Source organism: Sminthopsis crassicaudata, chromosome 1, assembly GCF_048593235.1.
Source record: "Sminthopsis crassicaudata isolate SCR6 chromosome 1, ASM4859323v1, whole genome shotgun sequence".
In the NCBI taxonomy this organism is placed as follows: domain Eukaryota; kingdom Metazoa; phylum Chordata; class Mammalia; order Dasyuromorphia; family Dasyuridae; genus Sminthopsis; species Sminthopsis crassicaudata.
In genome coordinates, this window is record NC_133617.1 from 108025631 (window position 1) to 108048013 (window position 22383).

Genomic DNA, 22383 nt, shown 5'->3' on the forward strand with positions numbered 1-22383 from the left:
AGATTATAAAAGAATAACATATAAAAATAGTATGATAGAGATTTAGGTCATAACATGGAGCAACCATGACAAGCCATCCAACATAGATTACAAAGGTTTGTTATTTTTTTAAAGTAAGTAGCTTCATGGGCTCAAGCAGGTACAACACAGAAGACAGTCACACTTAATGAGCAAAATTCATTTCAGTGAACACAAATTTTAAAATCTCAGGAGAGTGGGAGGCAGGACAGAATTTGTGGAATCCATCAGACTAAGCAGGTCCCAGAATCGTCTAAAGATATGCTAATCAAGATCTCAGAGATTGTCTTCTAAAGATGATAACTGGACAGTCTCAGAGGTTGGAAAACAAAATTGATGGGCTGATTTAAGACTTTCACCTCACATCATTGAGGCAATAGAGGCCTATAAGAACAGGACAGTCTGGGAAAAATGACATGATTATGATTTTCATTTTAACAATTCCTAAGAATAAGCTGAGTTCAAATCATTATGACTGATTTTTTTTTTTCCTGCTTTCAAGTAGTTGTATTTGATTTGGACTGATATAAATACGATAAGTCAAGGTTTATGACTATGTACTAGTTTATAAAACCTCTATGGAATTCAATTAGTCTTAAAATGCTTGTGTCCATTTTTGGTTTTGATTTTGTTTTGTTTTGTTTTGTTTTCTAGAACAACTTGTTATATTGATCAACTAAACACTTGGTATGACTTGAAGACTCACCAGGAAGTGACCAGCAGCCATCTTTTCTCAGAAATCCAAACCACTTTAGGCACCTTTGGGCTAAATGGGTTGGACAGGCTATTGTGTTTTATGATTGTCAAAGAATTGCAGGTGAGACTGACTTGAGATCCCACTTGTCCTCCTTCCATGTAAAAGTCTGTGGTGCTGGGGACAGCTAGGTGGCGCAGTGGATAGAGCACAAGCCTTGAATTCAGGAGGACCCGAGTTCAAATCTGGTCTCAGACACTTAATACTTCCTAGCTGTGTGACCCTGGGCAAGTCACTTAACCCAGCTTCAGAAAAAAAGAAAAATAAAAAGGAAGTAAAAGTCTGTGGTGCTGAATGAATGACTAGAATTATTTTTTCTTCTTTTTTTTTTTTTTTTAATTTCTATATCCTATTTCATAAAATTATCCATGAGAGCAAATGGATATTCCCATAATCTATTTAATTACATGTAGTTTCTTATAAACAAAAGATTTTATTTTGTGAGACCTCCCTTTTAGGGATCTTCCTAATAAAAGCTGTTAACTGCCTACTGTCTTCTGTGTTCCAAACTGTAAATGAAAAGCAGTGTGGTATGGGGCAGCTAGGGGGAATAGTGGATAGAGTACCAGTCCTAAAGACAGGAGGACCTGAGTTCAAATGTGACCTCAGACACTTAACACTTCCTAGCTGTATGATCCTAGGCAAGTCACTTAATCCTAGCAAAAAGAAAAAGAAAAAGAAAAGAAAAGCAGTGTGGTATAATAGAAAGCAAACTTGGCTGAAACCGTGGCTCTGCTTCCAACTTTGTGTGTGACTTTCAGCAAGTTATTTCCTCTCTTTGGGCTTTACTTCTCTCAACTGTTTAAAGAAAAGAGAGAGAGCAAAGAAAGAAAAAAGGGGGGGAGAAGGAACGAAGGAAGAAAAGAGTTATACCAGATGAAGTCCAATGATTGCTCAGTCATAGCTACAAGTTTTTTAAGTTTCTTATATACCTTAAGAATGCATTTCAAAATTAGAATATATAGTTTTATTTTTGTAATTTCTATAGTGTTCAGGGTTTTTGTCATTTTCTTTTTTCTGTTTTAATTTGCTTTCTGTAGAATTTCCTCAGTATGTTTCAGAAAATTGTCCTCAGAGATAAAGCTGTTCAAGATACCTTAAAAGCCCTCATGAATGCAATCAGTCCCCTAAAAGGCATTGTAGGTAAGAGCCTTTCATCTGATTTGCCAGCAAGCCTAATATCCTCATCTTTCTGATTTTCTAACTAGCTGATTGTGTCTTAACTTTCCAGCAAATGCAAATAAAACTTATTTTTCTGCCATTGCCAAAACTCAGAAAATTTGGACACCATATCTTGAGGCTATTATGAAGGTAAGCATGTTTACAAATTAAGCATCAGATGGCCTTTTTTTTCCCCCTTTAACATATATGATAGTTTATTCTATATTTGAGGATTCTATATTCTCACAAATACTTCACTTTCCTATTATTTAAAGTAACTCAAAGTCACCGTCCTTTCTATATTACTTTGCTTCTTTCACTCCTGTCTCTGGAGCCATTCTTAATTTCAGAACACTTATTCTTTTTTTTTTTCTTTTTTAAAATTTATTAAATTTAATAGCTTTTTATTTTTCAAAATACATGTAAAGATAATTTTCAACATTCATCCTTGCAAACCCTTTTATTCCAAATTTTTCTCCTTCCCTTCTCCCTACTCTCCTCCCCTAAATAGCAAGTAATCCAAAATAGGGTAAACATGTGTTATTCTTCTAAAAATATTTCCATATTTATCATGCTGCACAAGAAAAATTAGATCAAAAAAGGAAAAAAAATGAGAAAAAAAAAGCAAACAAAAAATAAAGGTGAAAATACTGCTGTGATCGGCTATAGTCCCTATAGGCCTCTCTCTGGATGCAGATAGCTCTCTCTATCACAAGTCTATTGGAATTGGCCTGAATCATTTCATTTTTGAAAAGAACTACGTCTGGGGCAGCTAGATGGAGCAGTGGATAGAGTACCAGCCCTGAAATCAAGAGGACCTGAGTTAGAATCTGGCCTCAGACACTTAACACTACCTAGCTGTGCAAGTCACTTAACCCCATTTGCCTCAGCCAAAAAAAAAAAAAAAAATCTTGTTGCTGCTGAGTACAGTGTTCTCTTGGTTCTGCTCACTTCACTTAGCATCAGTTCATGTAAGTCTCTCCAAGCCTCTCTGAAATCATCCTGCTGATCGTTTCTTATAGAACAATAATTTTCCATAACATTCATATACCATAACTTATTCAGACATTCCCCAACTGATGGACATCCACTCAGTTTCCAGTTCCTTGCCACTACAAAAAGGGCTGCCACAAAATTGTGCACATGTGTCTCTTTTTCCCTTTTTTATGATCTTTTTGGGATACAGGCCCAGTAGAAACATTGCTGCATCAAAGTTTATGCACAATTTGATAGCCTTTTGGATATAAGAATACTTTTGTTTTATTTTAAAGAATGTACTTTTGCAACTGTGATGGCAGAAATGATAGTCATTTGCTTACCTTCCCCTCTCTTTATAATGAGGTAAAGTTCATCTAATAAAGATGTATGTTAAATCAGTCTGCTGAGTTATAGAACCAAACATTTGTATATTGGAATGAAATATATAGCCCATTGTGTATGTAGACATTAGGAATCTAAGCTATTTCAAACATGAGTCGTCTTCTGTTAATACAATACACTATGTTGAATATAGACTAAGAAAAATAAAAGTGAAGAGGATTATTTGGCATTTCTGAATCTGGCTTGTTTTTGAACATTATTAATGACCTCCTTACTTTAGAACTCTGACAATCAGAGTATAGTTAGTTCAAGGACCCATCATTCTTCTAAGGAGAACAACATGATGAGATGGAAAGAACCCGGGATTTGGAGAGAGAACACCATGGCTCAAACTCTAGTTAAGCCAATTTATTTCTTGTGTGATCTTAGGCAAAGTCATGTCATCTCTCTGGGCCTCAGCTTTCTCATCTTTAAAATAAGGCATTGGGTTAGGTACTCTCTATGCCCCCTTTCTGAGCTAGATACTTTCTTCTGTATTCTAGTCTCTTGTTTTGTGTGAGTCTGTCTTATAAGTACATTTTGTTCTTGACATTCAAATAAAGTTGCTTCTTTTTAGAAATGTTATGATCTATCCCGACATCATCTCATTGGAGTTTCATATAAAATTCTTTTTTTTTTTCCTTATGTACATATATTTTAAAAGGTACAAAGGTGATTTGGTGGGAGTGTTTTGTTCTTTAGAAATTCTTTAAAACTGTTCCAGAATGGGAATTAATATGTCCTCGTCTTTAGGTAATAAAATAGACCAAGTTTTTCCAAGAAAGGAAAAACCAAGTAAATATAAAGTACAATCTGATTTTTATGGGACTGAGCACTTGGATTGCATGAGGAAAAAAACTCCTGGATCAAAAATATCAATTACATGACCTCGGAAATGACACGAACATGTCTTCCAAGTATATTCCTTCTCCAAGACAGTGGGCCAGTGCTCTTCTCACCCTGCTGCACTTTATGACTCAATGGGTTGCTTAATATCTACCTTTGAGTTTTGTCCTGTCTTTATCTGGACTGTGTCTTTCTTGCTTTATTTATAGGTTGGACAGATGCAGATTTTGAGGCAACAAATTGCCAATGAGCTAAATTACTCATGCAGGTTTGACTCCAAACACCTAGCAGCAGCTTTGGAAAATCTCAACAAGTAAGAACTAGTTTTAAAAACAATAGTTTGTCCCCTGAAGATGTTCTTGTTTTAAAATCACACGTTTGGTTTTTTTTTCTTAACTAAGCCCAAGTGTAAGTTCTCAAAAATTGATGATCATATTTTCATAGAATAATTACATCTGTTACCTAGGCAGCCAGATGGTACAGTGGTTACTAGGCCTAGAATCAGGAAAACCTGACCCAGCCTTAGACATTTTTTAACTGTGTGGTCTTGGGCAAGTTATTTAACCCTTGTATGCCCCAATTTCCTCCTTTATAAATTGGGAGTAATAATAGCACTTATTTCCCAGGATTGTTGTAAGTATCAAATGAAGTGATAATTGTAAAAGCACCCAGAACACAGTCGGTACTATTATTAACTATTATCATCACTATTGTTATTAGACTGAAGCCTTTCTTTTCCTCACTATTGTAATTGATTTCTCATGTTTTAATGACTATTAATAGATTTCAAATCTGTGTTTGGTCTCTAAATCAGTTTAGAGCAAGTAGTAATGAAATATAGTTAGTTAAAAATTTGAAAATTTCAGTACTTCCTCAGATAGTTTTGGATCTTTTTGACTGAATTTGATAAAATAGCTTTGTGGAATTATCCTCTTAAGATTATGGGTAAGCACAGCTAGGTGACACAGTAGATAGAACACTGGCATTGGAGTCAAGAAGAACCTGAGTTCCAATCCTATAACACTTAATAATTGTGTGACTGTGAGCAAATCATTTAAACCCAGTTGCTTTAAAGATAAAAAAAAAAAAAAAAAAAAAAAAAAAAAAAGATGATGGGTAGTCTTGAGAAGAAGTTATAGAAATAGAGTACTGGAAGGACTCTTATGTAAGAGGCCTGGGTTTCATAGAAACCCACCCCCCTCACCCCCCCACAAGGGGTCTGTAGAACATTTCTGAGAGGAAGAGTACATAAACTGGGGAGAGATATTATAGTTTGATAACTTTCAATATAACTGTTTTCCCTGTAATCCTGTGTATTTCATTCATTTAAAGACATCATTCTCAGAAGGTATCCCTGGGTTTCACTAGACTGCCAAAACAATCTGTGATGTTTAAAAAAAAAAAAAAAAAGCTAAAGACCCCACCTCTGGTCTAATCCCCCCTTTTGCACTCACTTATACAACTTAAAGCTATTGTATGATAACTTTTGGATTCCTGTTTTTTATAGTTGTTTTATGTTCACTTAGGGCTATCTTAGCTGATATTGAAGCTCATTATCAAGACCCTTCACTTCCTTACCCTAAAGAAGACAACACACTGTTATATGAAATCACAGCTTATCTGGAAGCAGCAGGAATTCACAATCCACTGAATAAGGTCAGATTCCTCTGTTTTTATCAGCTAATATACTCACCCAGCACATGGTGTTTGGCAAAGTTAAATTGTCAGGACCTTTCATGCACCAAGAGCATCCTTGGTGAGATCCATACTTAGCCAACTCATCTCTAGTTTTCTTCTGCAACTTGATATTCAAAATAAAGACCCTTTCATATATGTATATTTGACTAGCTCTGTAATTGGGATCCCTGCCATTCCCTTTGGCAGGGGAAAAGCATTCTTTGGCACTTGAAATATTATTTGAACTCTTTCTGCTTTCCACCATGCATATCTTGTACTTTTATCATTTTTTCACTTCTGATCCTGTTCCCTCTCCCTCCCACATCTTCTCTGCTCTTGCTCTCTTCTCACTCTCATTTATCCTTCACCCCTCTTCAGCACACATAGCATATCTTAAGACTGCCAGGGCATTAATAGGATTCATATTCAGTGGGAAAAAGAGTTATATTTCTGGTTTGAATTGGGGGAGGAATGAAAATGTTCTGGTCAAAAATAAGCCAATCTGTCCATTGAAAATTACAAATTTTTTGAACCATTCTTTCTGAAGAGCAATCACAAATAAGGTGACAGCTTGACACTTGAGAGCACTGATGAAGTATCTGGTGTGTTTCAAGTCCTGTGTAAGGCACAAGGTGTATAATAAGACAAAAATTCAACAAACCCTACTTTCAGATGTTTGTATTCTATTGGGAGTATAACTTGTAAAAAGAAAAGTAAAAATAGGGTGCTAAGAAAATTTGACTTTTTTTCTTTCCTTTCTGTCCTTAGATATATATAACAACAAAGCGTCTACCTTATTTTCCTGTGGTTAACTTCCTGTTCTTGATTGCTCAGCTGCCAAAACTTCAGTACAATAAAAACTTGGGTATCGTATCCTTTCATTCTTCAAAGTTGTTAATGCTAGTAATCACATCAGTTAACTAAAAAAAATTATAGAGAGAATCATGACTGTTGTATGTGTGAGACCTAAATATGTTTTTAATAAGGTAAATGCCTTTGTTCCTCTGAAATGTGATTTCCCTTCTGAATCTGAACTGAGGATTAAATATAAATCAGATAATTAGCAAGGACCCAGAAATCAATTTGCTTCTTCATCTTCTCCCCTTTTGGCCATTTTACTGTTTTAGAACCTATATTTCAAGGTGGGCTAGACAAGTAGAAGGTCATGAAACTCAAGTCAAATAATTGGGCTTATAGTGAGAAGAAAGACATGAGAAGGGTAAGACAAGTTATATTGAGCTATAAAAGATGAGTGATTATAGCCACATAATTGCACTTGATTTTGAATTTATCATGAATGAATGAATGATTTCAACCATTAAGAAAATTGAAGAAACATTAAAGCACATGGCTGCAAATGACTCAGATACCCAGGTGAATCTAAGATCTCAGTGTTATTGAAATTCCCTCAAGTGATGAAGATTGCAACTCATCCATGACTGCACATCCTTTATAGCTCATCCCCATCCTCTAAGCTCAGCATAGAGGATACACCTAACATATTTCAGACTTTGCCCTCTCTCTTGGCTCCAAAAAGATGCCAGTAGAGTAAACAGTCTGTCCTTTGGTTATCCCTCATTCTTGCCATTTAAGCAACTCCTATTTTTCAATCAAACAACTCTTCAAAGACATCCTTTTTACTCTGTGTTAACTTCAAAATTTCATATTTAGCATTTACTTCTCTTCTTTTCTTTGAGTAATTCCAGCATTCAGATCTGTATTACCCTTGGATGATCCTCAATTTTAAATGCAGGATTGTGATATAGAAATAAACTTTATTTTATATCAAAATCATTTTTCAATAAATATTTATTGAACATCATAGAAATCTTCTGTAGGGGATCAAGAAGTAGATATGAGACTGACAAGGTAAGATTCCTATCAATAAAGACCATATAATCTCATTAGGGAGATAAGACAAGTACACATTAAATATCTAAATAACCATGAAAGGCACTCTTTTTTTGTTGTTATTATTTATTAGCTTTTTTTTTTTTCAATTTTGAGTTCCAAATTCTCTCCTTTCCTCTGACTTCTCTCCTTACCCATTGAGAAGGCAAATAAGCAATTATACAGGTGATAGATATCATGTAAAACTTATTTCCATGTTAGCCTTGTTGCTTCCCCACCCCAAAAAAAGGTAAGAAAAATGGAAACAAAATGAAAAAGTTAAGACTTTAGTTTGTATTCAAAGTTTCATCAGTTCTCTCTCTGAAGCAGATAGCATTTTTCATTATGAGTCCTTTGGAATTATCTTGGATCACTATATTGATCAGAGTAACTAAATCCTTCACAGTTGTTCATTATTACAATATTGCTGTTATTATATACAATGATCTCCTAGTTCTGTTCATTTTGTCTTAGTTCATATGTCTTTCCTCGTGTTTCTGAAATCATCCTATTTATTCACCATTTCTTATATATATATATATATATCACGATAGTATTCCATCATAATCACATACCACAACTTGTTCAGCCATTCCCCAATTGATGTGAGTATTCTCTTGATCTCTAATTCTTTGTTACCAGAAAAAGGCAACTAGAGATAATTTTTTGTACCTGTGACTACTTTTCCTTTTTCTTTGATATCTTTGGGATACAGATTTAGTAGTATTATTACTGGGTCAAATTTTTCCAATTTTATAACCTGAAAATCATTATTTGAAAAAATATCACATTTGGTTATGTGGTAGAATTTCATAGGGTGGTGAGAGTGATGATTTCTACTTAATTCTGACTGGAATGACCACAAGGAAGACTTGATGAATAGCATATTAATGGGACTTTGAAAGATAAGTAAGATTTTAATGGACAACTTAGGATGATGAAGGATTATGAAGTCATGCCCCCAGAGGATTAGGTGAAAATAAGAATATTCACATTGGGGGAAAAAACACTTGTCTTGAAGTATTGAAGGTGTCCTATGAAAAGAGGAATTAGATTTATTCTCTTTAGCCCCAGAATTCAGAAGTTGGAGCCATGCGTTGAAGTTGTAGGGTAGCAAATATAGACTTGATATAAGGAAAGACTTCTAAAAATTAAAGCAATTCAAAGGTGGAATGGGCCTTTTTAAAAGGCAGTGGGTAAAAAAAAAAAGATTAGAAGAGAGTTTAAAGACAAACAGAGTAGATTAATGGGGGGGGGGAAAGCTGGGTTACATTTTTTTTTATACCATTCTTATAATAAAAAGATGGTATATATGGTATAAATACAGGACTGTCTTATAGTTATTGGTATACATGTCTTTTCCCCCCTACTAATAACCACCTGTGTTATAATCTGGATTGTGTATTATCCAGATTTTCTATGATCCAAAGCATTTAGCCACATGAGCTCCCCTCAAAAAAATGTCTTGAATACATGCTTTGTTAGTTTTTATTCTGTTGGTCAAGGTCCATTTGGGAGATGATCTCTGGATTCATTCATTAATATTCCCTTCACATTGCCATTAGTATTGGCTGCAGAATTCTCTTAGTGCAGCTACTAATTACTTAAATTTCTTAATCTTTTCATGAATTATATTCACAATGTTAGTCATTCTTTCCTGGACTTCACACCATTTTCCTAATTATCCCTTTGATAGCTCTTGCTCATTCCAAATGGTTTCCTAACAGGAGTATTCTTAAGAAAGTACTTTGCAAACCTTAAAATATTATATGAATGTGAGTTGTATTATGATGAAAAGCGACTATTCCATTGAATAGCTTCGCCTAAATGTCACAACGAGAAAACTTGTGTGATTCCATTTCACATCAGCCTTAAATTTGGCCTACACCAAAGAAGCACAAAATCTGTAATTTCATGGGGCTGCAAATATCTAGTTCAACCTGAATTTTACCAAGCCCCTGTGACAAGGGATCTCTTTTTGAAGAGCCCTGCAGGAGTAGTAGCAAGAGCTAACATTTGTAGAGCTCCTTAAGGTTTGCAAAGCACCTTACATGTATTATCAACTTTCAAACAATGCTGATTTGTGAAATGTTTCCATAGCTAAATGGAATTGTGCCTGTGCAGCATCTCTCTTTATTGCTCTTAGTTAAGCCCTCTGGGGCGAAGTAGGAATGGGCTAAGCTATCTTTCACATGACATTATTCCAGTATATGAAAACAGTTTGTCATGGCCCTCTTCCCCTCTTCAGTATAAACATCCCCTATCTCTTCAATTGATCCTTTTATGACATAGATCACTAAAACATGGGAGTGTAAGCCAGGTATCCCAGAGGCTTTGTTACTTAACCTTACTTACATGCTGCTTTGAAATTTGGGGAAGAGTTCTCAAAGCTTTCTCCTGTTATACTTTGTTGCCTTTCCTCATATTATGTGTCAAAGGGCCTGGAGAGAGTCTCAATATAACTGTGTCTCTTTAGAAATATAGAATTGAAATAATTGGAGGAAAAAAGAAAAAACCAAAAGCGCAATATACCACGTCCACACAATAATAAAAATTAAGATCACTCTAAATGACAGTAAAATTCATTTCAAATGTAGATAATTTCAGATTATTGAGGTTTAAATGCATTTCATTTTTCTGTCAAAAAATGATAAACTATAAAATGGAAAGTTACAGTTGGTATATAATGGCTATGTATAACTTTTTTATAGAAAGGTCCTTGGGAGTATTGGAAAGTGATAATTGCATCAAAACAAAAAGTATCAAAAAATAAAGTAAAATCATGGCCTCTTAAAAAAAGAAAGAAATTTATTAAAGTTGGCACATTCCCTCACAAAACATCACAGACTTTGAATTGGAAAAGACCCTCAAACTCATTTAGTTGAACCTCATCTCTTCATAGTTCAGCACTCACAAAGAGAAATGACTTGCCCATACAAGCTAACAATATCATTTCATAAATGATTGAGATTTTTTTTTGAAGATTTTGATATTCCCAGGGGAAGCGCTTTACTTAGTGTTCTATTTTGTCTTCAGGAATGGTCTGCCGAAAACCCACTGACCCAGTTGACTGGCCTCCCTTGGTCCTAGGACTGCTTACTCTGCTGAAGCAGTTTCATTCTCGTTATACCGAACAATTTCTGGCTTTGATTGGCCAGTTTATCCGCTCCACAATGGAGCAATGTACAAGGTAAGAAAGGAGCTTTTTATGAAGCTAGCCTTAGTTTTATAGAGTACTGATGGAGGGAAAGGGGATCAGTTCTAGAAATATCCCAAGTAAAAAGCTCTTAAAATTTCCTACCATAGGGGAAAAGAATAAGCATTCATAGGCCACTTACTGTATTGCAGGCCCTATACTAAATACTCTACAGTGTTAGATTATTTTATTCTTACAACATCCCTGTAAAGTAGGTAAAATGTTATCCCCATTTAACAAACAAGGAAACTGAAGCAGACAGAATTTAAGTGACTTTGCTAGTATCACCTCGCTAGTAAGTATCTGAGGTTGGATTTGAATTCACATCTTCCTGCCTTCAGGTCCAGTGTTCTCTATCCACTGAGTCCCCAGATGCTTGCATAGAGCTCTCTGGAAGAAAATCTGAGGGGCTTTACCTTTAGGCACCATTGCCTGACACTAAAATGGCATCAGTCCAAACAGATGGAAGAAGGGCCAAAAAGATGGCCATTCCATTTGTCAAACCAAAGAAGAGTATTCCACAACCATAGTCCTGATCTTCAAACTTCAACCCTGACCATTCTTGGGGGAGTATATTTCTTCTTTTGTATTTCTTGAATCCTTTTTCTTTCAACTTGAGTCTATTCCTCTTTATTAAGGACAATTATTGACCATAAACAAGAAATTGCTGGTCACCCAGGTCTCTAAAGCCTTCTGTAAAAAGTCCTTTGCTTCAGGCAAATGAAGATGGAACCTTTCTTAGGCACTCTGACAGAAAGGGCTAGAGCCAGGTCCTAGCAGAGAGGACACAAAATTAACCTCTCTTGAAATAAGCCTGGCCAAATGTACTTTGGTAACCATTAAGGGTGAGAATAGCATTGTTTTCTAGATATAAATTGGATTCCAGATCATTAAACATTCAGTGCACTCGATCTGAGCTGTTCCCAGAGGGTTAGAAAAATTAGGATGTCAAGCCCTGGAAGAATTTGAACTCCTGGTAATATAAGGCATGAGAAGTGATATAGAAATTGCTTCTTGATTTAATAAAACAGAACTTCTCATCTGTACTATCCTCTAAGAGCAAAAAATTTAATTTTTTCTGATTCAATTGGGTTTTTTTCCCCCTTTCCAGTCAGTTACGAAGCACTTATTAAATACCTACCCTATGTTGATCAGGGATATAAAGAAAATCAGAAAGCATTCCCTACCCTTAAGAAGCTCACAGTCTAACAAGGAGACAACAAACAAGCTGTACACAGGAAAATTAGGAAATAAAAAGAGAGGATATGCTAGAATTAAGAAAGATTGGGAGATTTTTCCTGTAGCAGATGGGATTTCAACTAGGACTTGAAAGAAGCAAGATGATAAGGCCAAGAAAATATTCTCAGCAAGAAATGCAGTTTTTCGCATAATAACCAAGAGGTCTATGTCACTGCATCAGAGAATGCATATGGAGGAGTAGATGTGAGAAGCCTGGGGTTGGGGGGGGCAAGCAGGTTCTGAACAGCTTTACTCAGAGGACTTTCTTCTGGATCCTGGAGTTGGTAGGGAAACACTCTGCTAAGTAAAGTGGTGGCGTGATCAGACTGGCTATTAGGAAAATCACTTTGGTGGCTAAATGCAGCATGAATTAGAGAATTAGAGTGGAGAGAGAACTGAGGAGCAGATGCACTGGTGACTAGTGCAGAAGTCTGCACATGAGGTGATGAGGCCTACAGAAGGCAGCACCTGAGAGGAGGTGGCCTTAATGGGCGTTACAAAGGTTAAATCCACAGGGCTTAACAGACAAGATAGAAGGGAGAGGGATCAGAGATGGCAAATGGGTTACAAGCCTAGGTTGACTGGGAAAAAGTACAACTAAGGTCAGCTGGGAGGTTAGGGCAAGATAAGTGTATTTGAGAGTCATCAGCATAAAGATGATAATTGAACCCATTGGAGCTACTGAGATCAAGTGAAATTATATAGAAGGAAAGAAGAAAGCCCAGAGGAAAGCGCTGAGGGATGCTCACAGTTAGTGCCTGTGACCTTGATGAAGATCCAGCAAAGGAGACTGAGAAAGAACGCTCAGATATAGAGAATCACAGAAAAGAGATGGTCAAGTCGAAGAGGATGATCAGCAGTGACAGAAGGGTGAAGAAGGGTGTCCCAGTAGGATTGAGACAGAAAGAAATGTACAACATCCCAGCATGCACCCTGAGGCCACCCATTGGGGCATCTCTGTTTCTCTTGGGTTTTGGGGTCTTGGGGATGCTGCCTATCTATGTAGTTTCTCTGCTGGGAAAAATTATTCTTAATTATAAAATCTCCATTTCTCTTTACCACCAATACAGAAGTAAAGCCTAATGGCAATAGGTGTAAATGCTGTCAAATCTTAAGAGTTAGAAAAGCCACCTCAATGGCCTCTTCTCCAGCCTCATGCTGAATCTCTTCATCATGCCTGACATGTGGTTAGCTAGACTTGTTGAGAACACTTCTGGTAATTAGGGAAACTCTACCTTGAGCTGGAATCTGCCTTCTTATAACCGAAATAGATAGATACGTAAATAGCTAGGTAGATAGATGGATATAGATATAGACATAGAAAGATATCACTATTCTTGATTCTTCCCTCTGGAGCCAAATAGAATCTTCCATATGGCAGTCCTTAAAGTATTTGACACCACCAGTTGTGGCCCTCTTGAGACTAATCATTTAACTAGGTAAAATATTGAGTTTCTTGACTACTTACTTTATGCCATATTTGCAGATTGGGAATATCTGAACTTGAAACAAAGGATTCTTATAAAGTATTAAGTTGGTGGAATTAATAGAGACAATAGTTATCTAATTTAGCATGATTCAGTATGATTGATTTAATCCTACAAGGATTTGTTATGGGCCAGAACTTGAAACAAGGTACTAAGTGGAATTGAGGAGACAATGGTTAAATCTAGATTAGCACTGATTTAATCCTACAACAAATAATGGTTTCCTAGTGATATTTGATTGGTTTGTACTCATTGTGGAGCATATAATGGAGAAGCGCTCAGGGCCAAAAGAGACAAATGCATTAGAAGCTCTTGGAGGCTGAGACAGATTCATTCCATCTTCCACATTTGTTGTGACTGGCGGCTGAAGCACAAACCTTTGGAGTCCGAGAGAATCAGAAGCCAGAGAAGGCAGGCAGGAGCTCAAGCTCTCGGAACCAAGGAGAGAGAGAAGCCTCCAGAAAAACTAGCTGAGCCCCAAGTGAAGGAGACAAGACTTTGAAGGAGATGATAAAGGATTTGGGCTTTAACCCCTGGCTACTGTCATGGTGATTACTGAACTGAAACGAAGGCTGCTCCAGAGACCCCAAGAAAACCCCTACAGAGATCATTATTTTAGAGAGAATATTACAAATATATTTTCAATAGATAATGCTAAATACAACACTCTAGGTATATGCTCTGACCGGGGCAGAGTACAGTGAGGCTATATCTTCCTTATTTTGGATGAACTATGTCTATTAATATAGCCATAAGCTTTCATTAGCCAATCAATCAAGCACTTATTTAGGCTTGCTATGTTCCAGGTCCTATACTAAGGTCTGAAGACAAAAAAGAAAAAGCAAAAATGGTTCCCTCTCTCAATGAGAGAGGGGACTACTAAAGGAGACAAGTACATAAAAAAGTCCATACAAGCCTCAAAGTAGCTGGAAGATAACCTGAAGGGAGAAGGCACCAACAGGTGACAGTCCAAGAAAGACCTCCTTTAGAAGAGAACATCCTAAAGGAACTGGGAACTTTTTAAGAGGTGAAAATGAAGTGAGAGACCTTCTCTGTCCTGGCAGTGGCCAATTCAAAGACAGAGACAGAAGCCTGAACCTCATGTGTGAAGGACAATTAGAATAGTTTCTTGACCATAAGATTTGAGATGGTAAGGAAACCAAAGCCAGGAAGGGTTCAGGTGTGAAGAACTTTACAAGCCAGACCAAATTCAAATTTAAACCTTGACAAAATAGGAAGTCTTTAGAGGTTACAGAGCAGGAAAGTTACATGTTCAGACCTATGCTGCTGCAGAATCACATTGGTGTCTGTGAGAGATGGATAGCAGTGGGGAGAATCCTAAGCCAGGAAGACCAAATAGGAAGCTCCTGTGATAATCCAAGCAAAAGGTGATAAGGACCCAAACCAAATATTGTTGTGAGTGTTGTGAAGAATGTCCAAAAAATATTAAGTGCCTACTGTTTGCCAAACACTGTGCTAAGTACTAGGAATATAAAGAAAGGCAAAAGTCCTCTCCCCATCTTCCCACCCTGCCCTCAAGGAGCTTGTAATCTAATGGGGGGGACAGCATGTAAACAACTTTGTACAAACAAGCTGTGTACAAGATAAAGAGTAAATAACCTACAAGGGAAGACTGGAATTTTAAATGGCTTCCTTTAGAAGACAGGATTTTAGTTGGGCCTTGAAGGAAACAAGAAGGCCGAGATGAAAAAGGAATCACATTCTATGCATGAGAAATAGCTGGTGAATTTGCCCAGAGTGAGAAGATAAGGCTAGGAGATTCACAGAGTATGAAGTGAAGAAAGAAGCCCCAAAGGGCAGAAGGGACAAGATTTTAAAGGGCTTTGGAGGAACAAAGATAGCTGGGAGAGTGAGAAGTCAGGGACACAACTAGAGATACAGGCCCTGGGGATGAGGAACATGGGGTAAGTTTGAGTTGCTCAAAGCATGGCAGGTCATCTGTTCAGCAGAGAGGACAGAGATGAGTAATTCTTGAACATTTCGAAAGTCTAATGTGAGGACACAGATGGCCTTCCCTTTGTCACTTAGTCAGCATGTGAGAGTTTTTCTGTAGCTTGATACCATGGGCCCTCTGATGATGAGCTAAGGTGATCCTCAGACAAAGAATAAGGTTTCTCATCAGGCCCAATCTCAAAGCCTTTCTGCCACAGACTTCCCGCCGCTGCCCATGGTGCCCACCCTAAGGCATCGGAGGGGAGCTTGAGAGGGAGCTCCTTAACATTCAGTCATAAATGTTGGGCCACAAGATGGCACCAGAGCACCCAGAGTGCCAGGCCTGGAGTCAGAAGATTCACCTTCTAGAGGTCAAATCTGGCCTCAGACACTTGAGTAGCCGTGTGACCCTGAGCAAGTTACTTACCCCATTTAGCCTCAGTACCTCATCTGCAAAAACAGCAGGAGAAGGAAACAGCAAACTTCCCTGTATTTTTGCCAACAAAGTTCCAAATGGAGTTACAAAGAGATATGACTGAAAAAGAACTCCACAATATAGATTTGAAGCTGGATTATAGAAACCACTGACTCTAATTCCCTTCGTTTCACAGATGAGGCAACTGAGAATAAAGAGTTAATCAACTTGCCCAGGGTCACACAGCTAGTAAGTGTATGAGGTCATATGTGAACCCAGATGATGGCTCCAAATCTAGTTCTCTTGGGTCCACTCTGCCATCAGAGTGACCTCATAAGAAAAATCAACAGGTAACAATAGCAATGGATTAATTCATTTTAAAATCTGATGTATGATAAGAAAATATCTTCTTCCAGTTGCTCACTAATATTTCAGAATGCCATTTATTAAACTCCTGACTAATCTCTCTGTCACAGCCAGAAGATTCCAGAAATGCCTGCTGATGTAGTGGGTGCCCTTCTGTTTCTGGAGGACTATGTTCGCTACACAAAGCTACCGAGGAGGGTAAGGGAATGGGAGCAATAACCTGAGATGGGCTGGGTGGCACGGAGACAGCAAGCAGGGCTCGGGGTGCTAGTGGAATGTGCTTATTTGGAGAATCACAGAGGGGAGAGGATGCCAGCCGTCCATGCAGGGGGAGAACTGCTCAATACTAAGGAGCCACTTACCCTTCGCCATTACAGTAGAGCCCCATCTTCTAGCTACCCCTGCCTCCTCCATGCAGAGGCTATTGCCAGACAAGGGAGCCATGCAGTTCCATCGCTATCCTGTCTTCCCTTCTCTCAACTAGAGTTCCCCTAATTGTGCAGAGATCCAGGACAAAAGTCCTCAGATAGAAATGAAAAGTCCTAAAGCTTTCTTCCTGTATAAAGTGTGAGTGTGAGAGTGTATGCATGAGTGTATGTGTGTGTGAGTGTGTATGAGAGTGTGTGTGTGTGTGTGTGTGTGTGTGTGTGTGTGTGTGTGTGTGTGTGTGGATGTGAGAGTGAGTGAGTGAGGGTAAGGGTGTGTGTATGTGTGTGTGTAAGTAAACATTGGTCTATGGCTATGAGTACTTATGACTGTTTGGAAATGGTATGAAATGTTTGGAAAACCTGTGTACCTTTATGCCAAGATTAAAGCTACAGTAATTGACTGTTCTTTCCAGAAAATATCAGTCTGCTTTTCATTTATGGCAGACACAAGATTCCTTCCTCAAGGAGGGCCTGCCCTCAGCAAACTTGTTAAGTCTTGTCAGCACTTGACCTTCTTTTGTCCCAGACCTGCCCTCGTGTCTCCTGCCCTCAGACCTGCTGTCACTTATCCCTACTAATGTTGAAATATTCCCCAAGATCTTAACTGGCAAAAGGTTAACATCTCAGGGTACTTGAATTCTCTTATTAGATTTACCTAAATCTCTATGATTCAGAGCAGTGAAGCTCCAGTGATGAAACCAGAAGTGGGGCCAGGAGCCCTCAGTGTTAGATAGACCATCAGTAGGCAAACAGTGACGGGACCTCCAACTCTCTTTACAAAAATTTTCCTCTGCTGTGTTTATTATATTCTAATGAGAAGCATGATTTCTTTACCTTGAATATCCCTTAAAAACAGGGAAAATATCATAGGATCTTATCTATAGACTACTTTGTATTTGCTCTGAGTTTACTTACATAATAAATGCTTTTAATTCTGTTTTCTGGGTTTTAGGTTGCTGAAGCACACGTGCCTAATTTCATTTTCGATGAGTTCAGAACAGTCATGTGACTTTTTTAAAATAACAAAAGGAATGTCCTTTTAAGTATCTCACCATCATTGAATTTGGAGTATTAGAAGCAAAATTCAACAAATCACATATCTGTAATTTTTTTTTCTTCACTGTGTGGGAAACACAGCAGGCTGAACAAGATGGATCTCACAACATTAATTATTGTCATTACCATTGTTTAATCATGATATTATATGCAATTTATATCATGTAAATGCAGAACACTTTTGTACTGCTAAATGCTGAATATAATTAATTGCTATGGACAAAAACATTTAGTTTTATGTTCTAAAGAGCTATTTGTGCAACCTTGACTTTTCTATTTCAATAAACAACACATGTACCAAAAATACTAGTTGTGTTTTTAAATGACTTAAAGTAATTTATTGCCATATAAATCCTTTTGTGACTAAGAAAATGATGACTTTTAAATGGTTTGTGAATCATGTGACACTATTTCACCCTGCATTTTTGCATCTTAGAGTCTTTCTAAAGTTGATAAAGCACTTTAAGGTTTCCAAAGTGAGTGTTTTATAAATATTATTTTATCCTCACAATCCTGGGAGATGGTATTATCCTCAGTTTGTAAATGGGGAAACTGAGGAAGACAGAGGTGCTTGAGATTACATAGCAAGTAATGGTTTAAGACTAGATTTGGACTCCTTAACTCCAGGTCCAGCACTATCCATGTACTTACATAATAGTAGTAATAGCCAGTATACAAAGAATATTTTTTTCTTCTCCAACCCTGTGATTTCATTGACATAAGGAGTCCTCTGTCCTCTGTTGGAATATCCACCAAAGCATGTCAGAAATTGTAATTTGTAGTCTCAAAGAATTGCCCAGGACTTTGAAGATGGATTAACTTGTCTAGAGGTACATAACCAGCAAGTATCAGATCTGGAATTTGAACTCAGCAGGATTACAGCAGGAGATTCTGAATTTTTATCTCCAAGGCCATGATAAAGATTCAGAATTTCCTGCTGTAATGCCAGAGAAACTGAGGCAGGATAGAGATTAGAGAGTAGTTAATATTTTATTTAAAAGGGAGAGATTTACTGGGACCAAATGGATCCATGGTTTGGTCCCAGGGCTAAATGAGACTATTGTCTCCAAGAATCCAGCAAAGTGAGTTCTCAATGACATATATACACGTGGCTCAGACTCAGGGTAGACTGAGGCAGGGGCAGAGTCAGAGCCCTGAGAGTAGGAACACAGGACTTACAATCTGGTTCTGACAGGTGGGGAGAGGCATGGGGGATATCTGATCATTGGGATTACAGAATAGGGAGAGGCACCCAAATTCTGATGGGGTCTAAGATGGAAGATCTTTCTCCTTATCTGGATCATCATGATAAGGAGGGAGTGGTGGTATTGCAGGATTGAACAAAACAGTTAAGGGAAACCAAGGCAGGACAATTTAGAGAAACTGAGTCAGGACAATAGAAAAGAACTGTGGCACAACATTCCACAATCCCTTCCGAATATTCAAATAATTGAATTATCTTCTAGATAGGTCTCAGTACCATAATTTTGACCAATCCTATATGAAGCAAATAAATCAAAAAACTAGAAAAATGCAAGGACTTATGGCAAGGACTAGTCTCTCCCTGATAACCCCAGAGTTAATCAGCATTACAGAAGGCTCCCTGTTGCTAGCACATCAGGTCCTCTGCAACTGAGGAGCATCTCAGCCAGAATCCACTTTGAGATGGACAATTTACTGAGTTAGGTCTGTGGTCATTTGTGCATTTAACTCAGCCTTTGCTTATATAGGGAGTAGCAGTGCCCAAGACAATCCTGCTGCCCATATTAAGAGGGGCACCCCAAGCCTGTCAGGGACTCCAAAGGGGGAAAAAGTGGGGCCTGGAGTAACTCCTCCTGTCCCCTCTCAATAGAACAGGAGCTGCTACAAGGAAACAGATTTGTGAGCTGATTATGCACAGTTAGGCCAAGGCAAGCAACATCAAACTCTTAGAGGCCCGATATCAAACTGCAAGGTCCTTTAAGAGTGCTAAAATACTAATTAAGGACCTGGGGTAACAGGAGAGGAGAAACAGATCAGAGAGACTGCCAGTCCCAGGATAAGTGTCCGATTTCTGGTTGTTTCTAAAAAATAATCCCCAAAACTGAGTCTGCCAGGGCAATTCCACCAGAATAAGGGATTTCAAAGTTAAAGCATCATCAGCAAATCATCAATCTGAACTAGTGAGATAGGGGGTGAAACCATTCTGGAGAGCAATCTGGAATTATGCCCAAAAAGTTATCAAACTGTGCACACCCTTTGACCCAGCAGTGCTGCTACTGGGTTTATATCCCAAGGAAATACTAAAGAAGGGAAAGGGACCTGTATGTGCCAAAATGTTTGTGGCAGCTCTTTTTGTAGTGACTAGAAGCTAGAAAATGAATGGATGTCCATCAATTGGAGAATGGTTGGGTAAATTATGGTATATGAATGTTATGGAATATTATTGTTCTGTAAAAATGACCAGCAGGAGGAATACAGAGAGGCTTGGAGAGACTTACATCAACTGATGCTGAGTGAAACGAGCAGAACTTGGGGATCATTATACACTTCAACAATGATACTGTATGAGGATGTATTCTGATGGAAGTGGAAATCTTCAACATAGAGAAGAGCTAATCCAATTCCAAATGATCAATGATGGACAGAAACAACTACACCCAGAGAAGGAACACTGGGAAATGCATTTTTTTTTGTTTTTCTCCTCAGGTTATTTTTACCTTCCAAATCTAATTCTTCCTTTGCAACAACAACAACAACAAAATTCAGTTCTGCACATCTATATTGTACCTAGGATATACTATAAGATATTTAATATGCATGGAAATGCCTGCCATCTAGGGGAGGGGGTGGAGGGAAGGAGGGGAAAAATTTGGAACAGAAGGGAGTACAAGGGATAATGTAAAAAATTACCTATGCATATATACTGTCAAAAAAATGTTATAATTATAAAATTAATTTAAAAAATAAAAGAGAGAGAGATAGGGGGTGGAGCAGAAGTGCCGAAGGCAAAGTGAGTAGAATTCCCATTCTTTCAGATATTTTGAAAAAAATATACCAGTTTCCCCAATTTCTATCTTTTCCTCCCTTTTTTTCTCACAGAAAGGAATTATCTAATAACCATTCCACATATAAGTCTCAAGAGTAAATCAAAATAGCTATATATAACAAAGTAAGTTTCCTAAAAATCCTTCAAACATATAGCAAAATTACACAGTTTTAACAAATCCATCCCAAATCTTAAACACACAGTAATAGATGACCCAATCTGGGTTCCCCAATTTCCCATATCAGTCCATCAGGGATAAGGGACAAAGCCTCATTCAAAACTGCTTCAGGCTGGGCACTGGCAGAGACTCTCAGTCCATGTAAGGGATACACATGGTGTGATGTGCTGTCAATCAAAGCTGATCTAAGTCCCAGAAGCAAGTCAATACCTGTAATCTGATCAAAATCTAGGACAAAAAAAAAAAACAAATCTAACAAATAAAGGTTAGAACAGTCTGAGGTAAAGAGACTTGGTTCACCAGACTGCTGCAAAATGTGAAGAGCCAGCAGCTTCCTATGTTAAGTTTGCTTAACAGGGCAGGCAAATGGCTATCAGCTAGAGTCCCAAATAGATAGCAGTTAGGTCTCACTGTGCTCACTGTCCTTTCATTAGTTGGAAACCTTTTAAAAACCGTGAATATCATAGAAACAATGTCCAGTAACAGATAGGTGATCAGACTAAGTACTTATTTGCCCGAGTATTTAGGATATGATTACATATAACCAGGTTGGAAACATCAAGATATGACATATAACCAGATTGGAAATAACAAGGTTATGACATAATTAAGTTGCATTAACAGTTTCTATTGACCATTGATTTCTCTGATCATAGAAATCAGACAGGAGGAAAAAATGCAGGGACACAACCATAACATAAGCAGTTAAAACGCATAATGCAATAATATAGGTAACAAATTCTGAACCAAACTAAATACAGCTTTTTTTAAAAGTTTTTTTTTCCTCCCTGAGTGTTCTCCTCACAGCAATTAACAGCTTTCTTATCTCTAGAGATTTATTGTCCAGCCCAGGCTAAGAATGAATTTTATTGCTCTTTCCCTTTAATCCTATTAACAGGGCTTCTTCTGAAGGGAAAAACTCTTTTTTTGCCATTCGTAAAATAGACAAAGTTTTTTTTTTCTTTTTCTTCTTTAGTAATAAAGGTTTCAATATTCAAACAAATTCCAAGATCTTATACTTAGAATAAACAACTCTAGCATGCACAGGCAATAATAAAAATATTCCCCACAATTTCAGAATCATCCTAAAATTCCTAATCAAATGTTATCTCCAGCCTGAGTTTCAATCAGATAAGGGTTTTATTGCCCTTTACTCTAGCAGGCTCTGAAAACCTGTTCCAAAGAAAAAAACCATCAGCCAGTTTAAAAATAGCCAAAATTTTTCTGTTCTTATTTACAAATCAGTGCAACAGGTTAAGGAGTTAGCAATCACAAGTAACTTGTATACTAATGAATGAGATGAGGTGAGATCTTTCAAGACAGTTGTGAAAA

The 22383-nt window shown here is 37.5% G+C and overlaps 1 protein-coding gene across 1 annotated transcript in view; it reads left to right on the top strand.

Moving 5' to 3' along the window:
• WASHC5 (WASH complex subunit 5) overlaps positions 1-18149 on the top strand; it is a 68830-nt gene extending 50681 nt beyond the window's left edge. The window contains exons 21-29 of the mRNA XM_074265766.1: positions 673-835; positions 1813-1915; positions 2004-2083; positions 4348-4451; positions 5665-5794; positions 6584-6680; positions 10742-10895; positions 16472-16559; positions 17742-18149. Of these exons, the coding sequence (XP_074121867.1) occupies positions 673-835; positions 1813-1915; positions 2004-2083; positions 4348-4451; positions 5665-5794; positions 6584-6680; positions 10742-10895; positions 16472-16559; positions 17742-17798 (976 nt within the window). The 3' untranslated portion in view covers positions 17799-18149. The remainder of the gene's footprint in view (positions 1-672; positions 836-1812; positions 1916-2003; positions 2084-4347; positions 4452-5664; positions 5795-6583; positions 6681-10741; positions 10896-16471; positions 16560-17741) is intronic.
• Positions 18150-22383: the final 4234 nt, after the last annotated feature.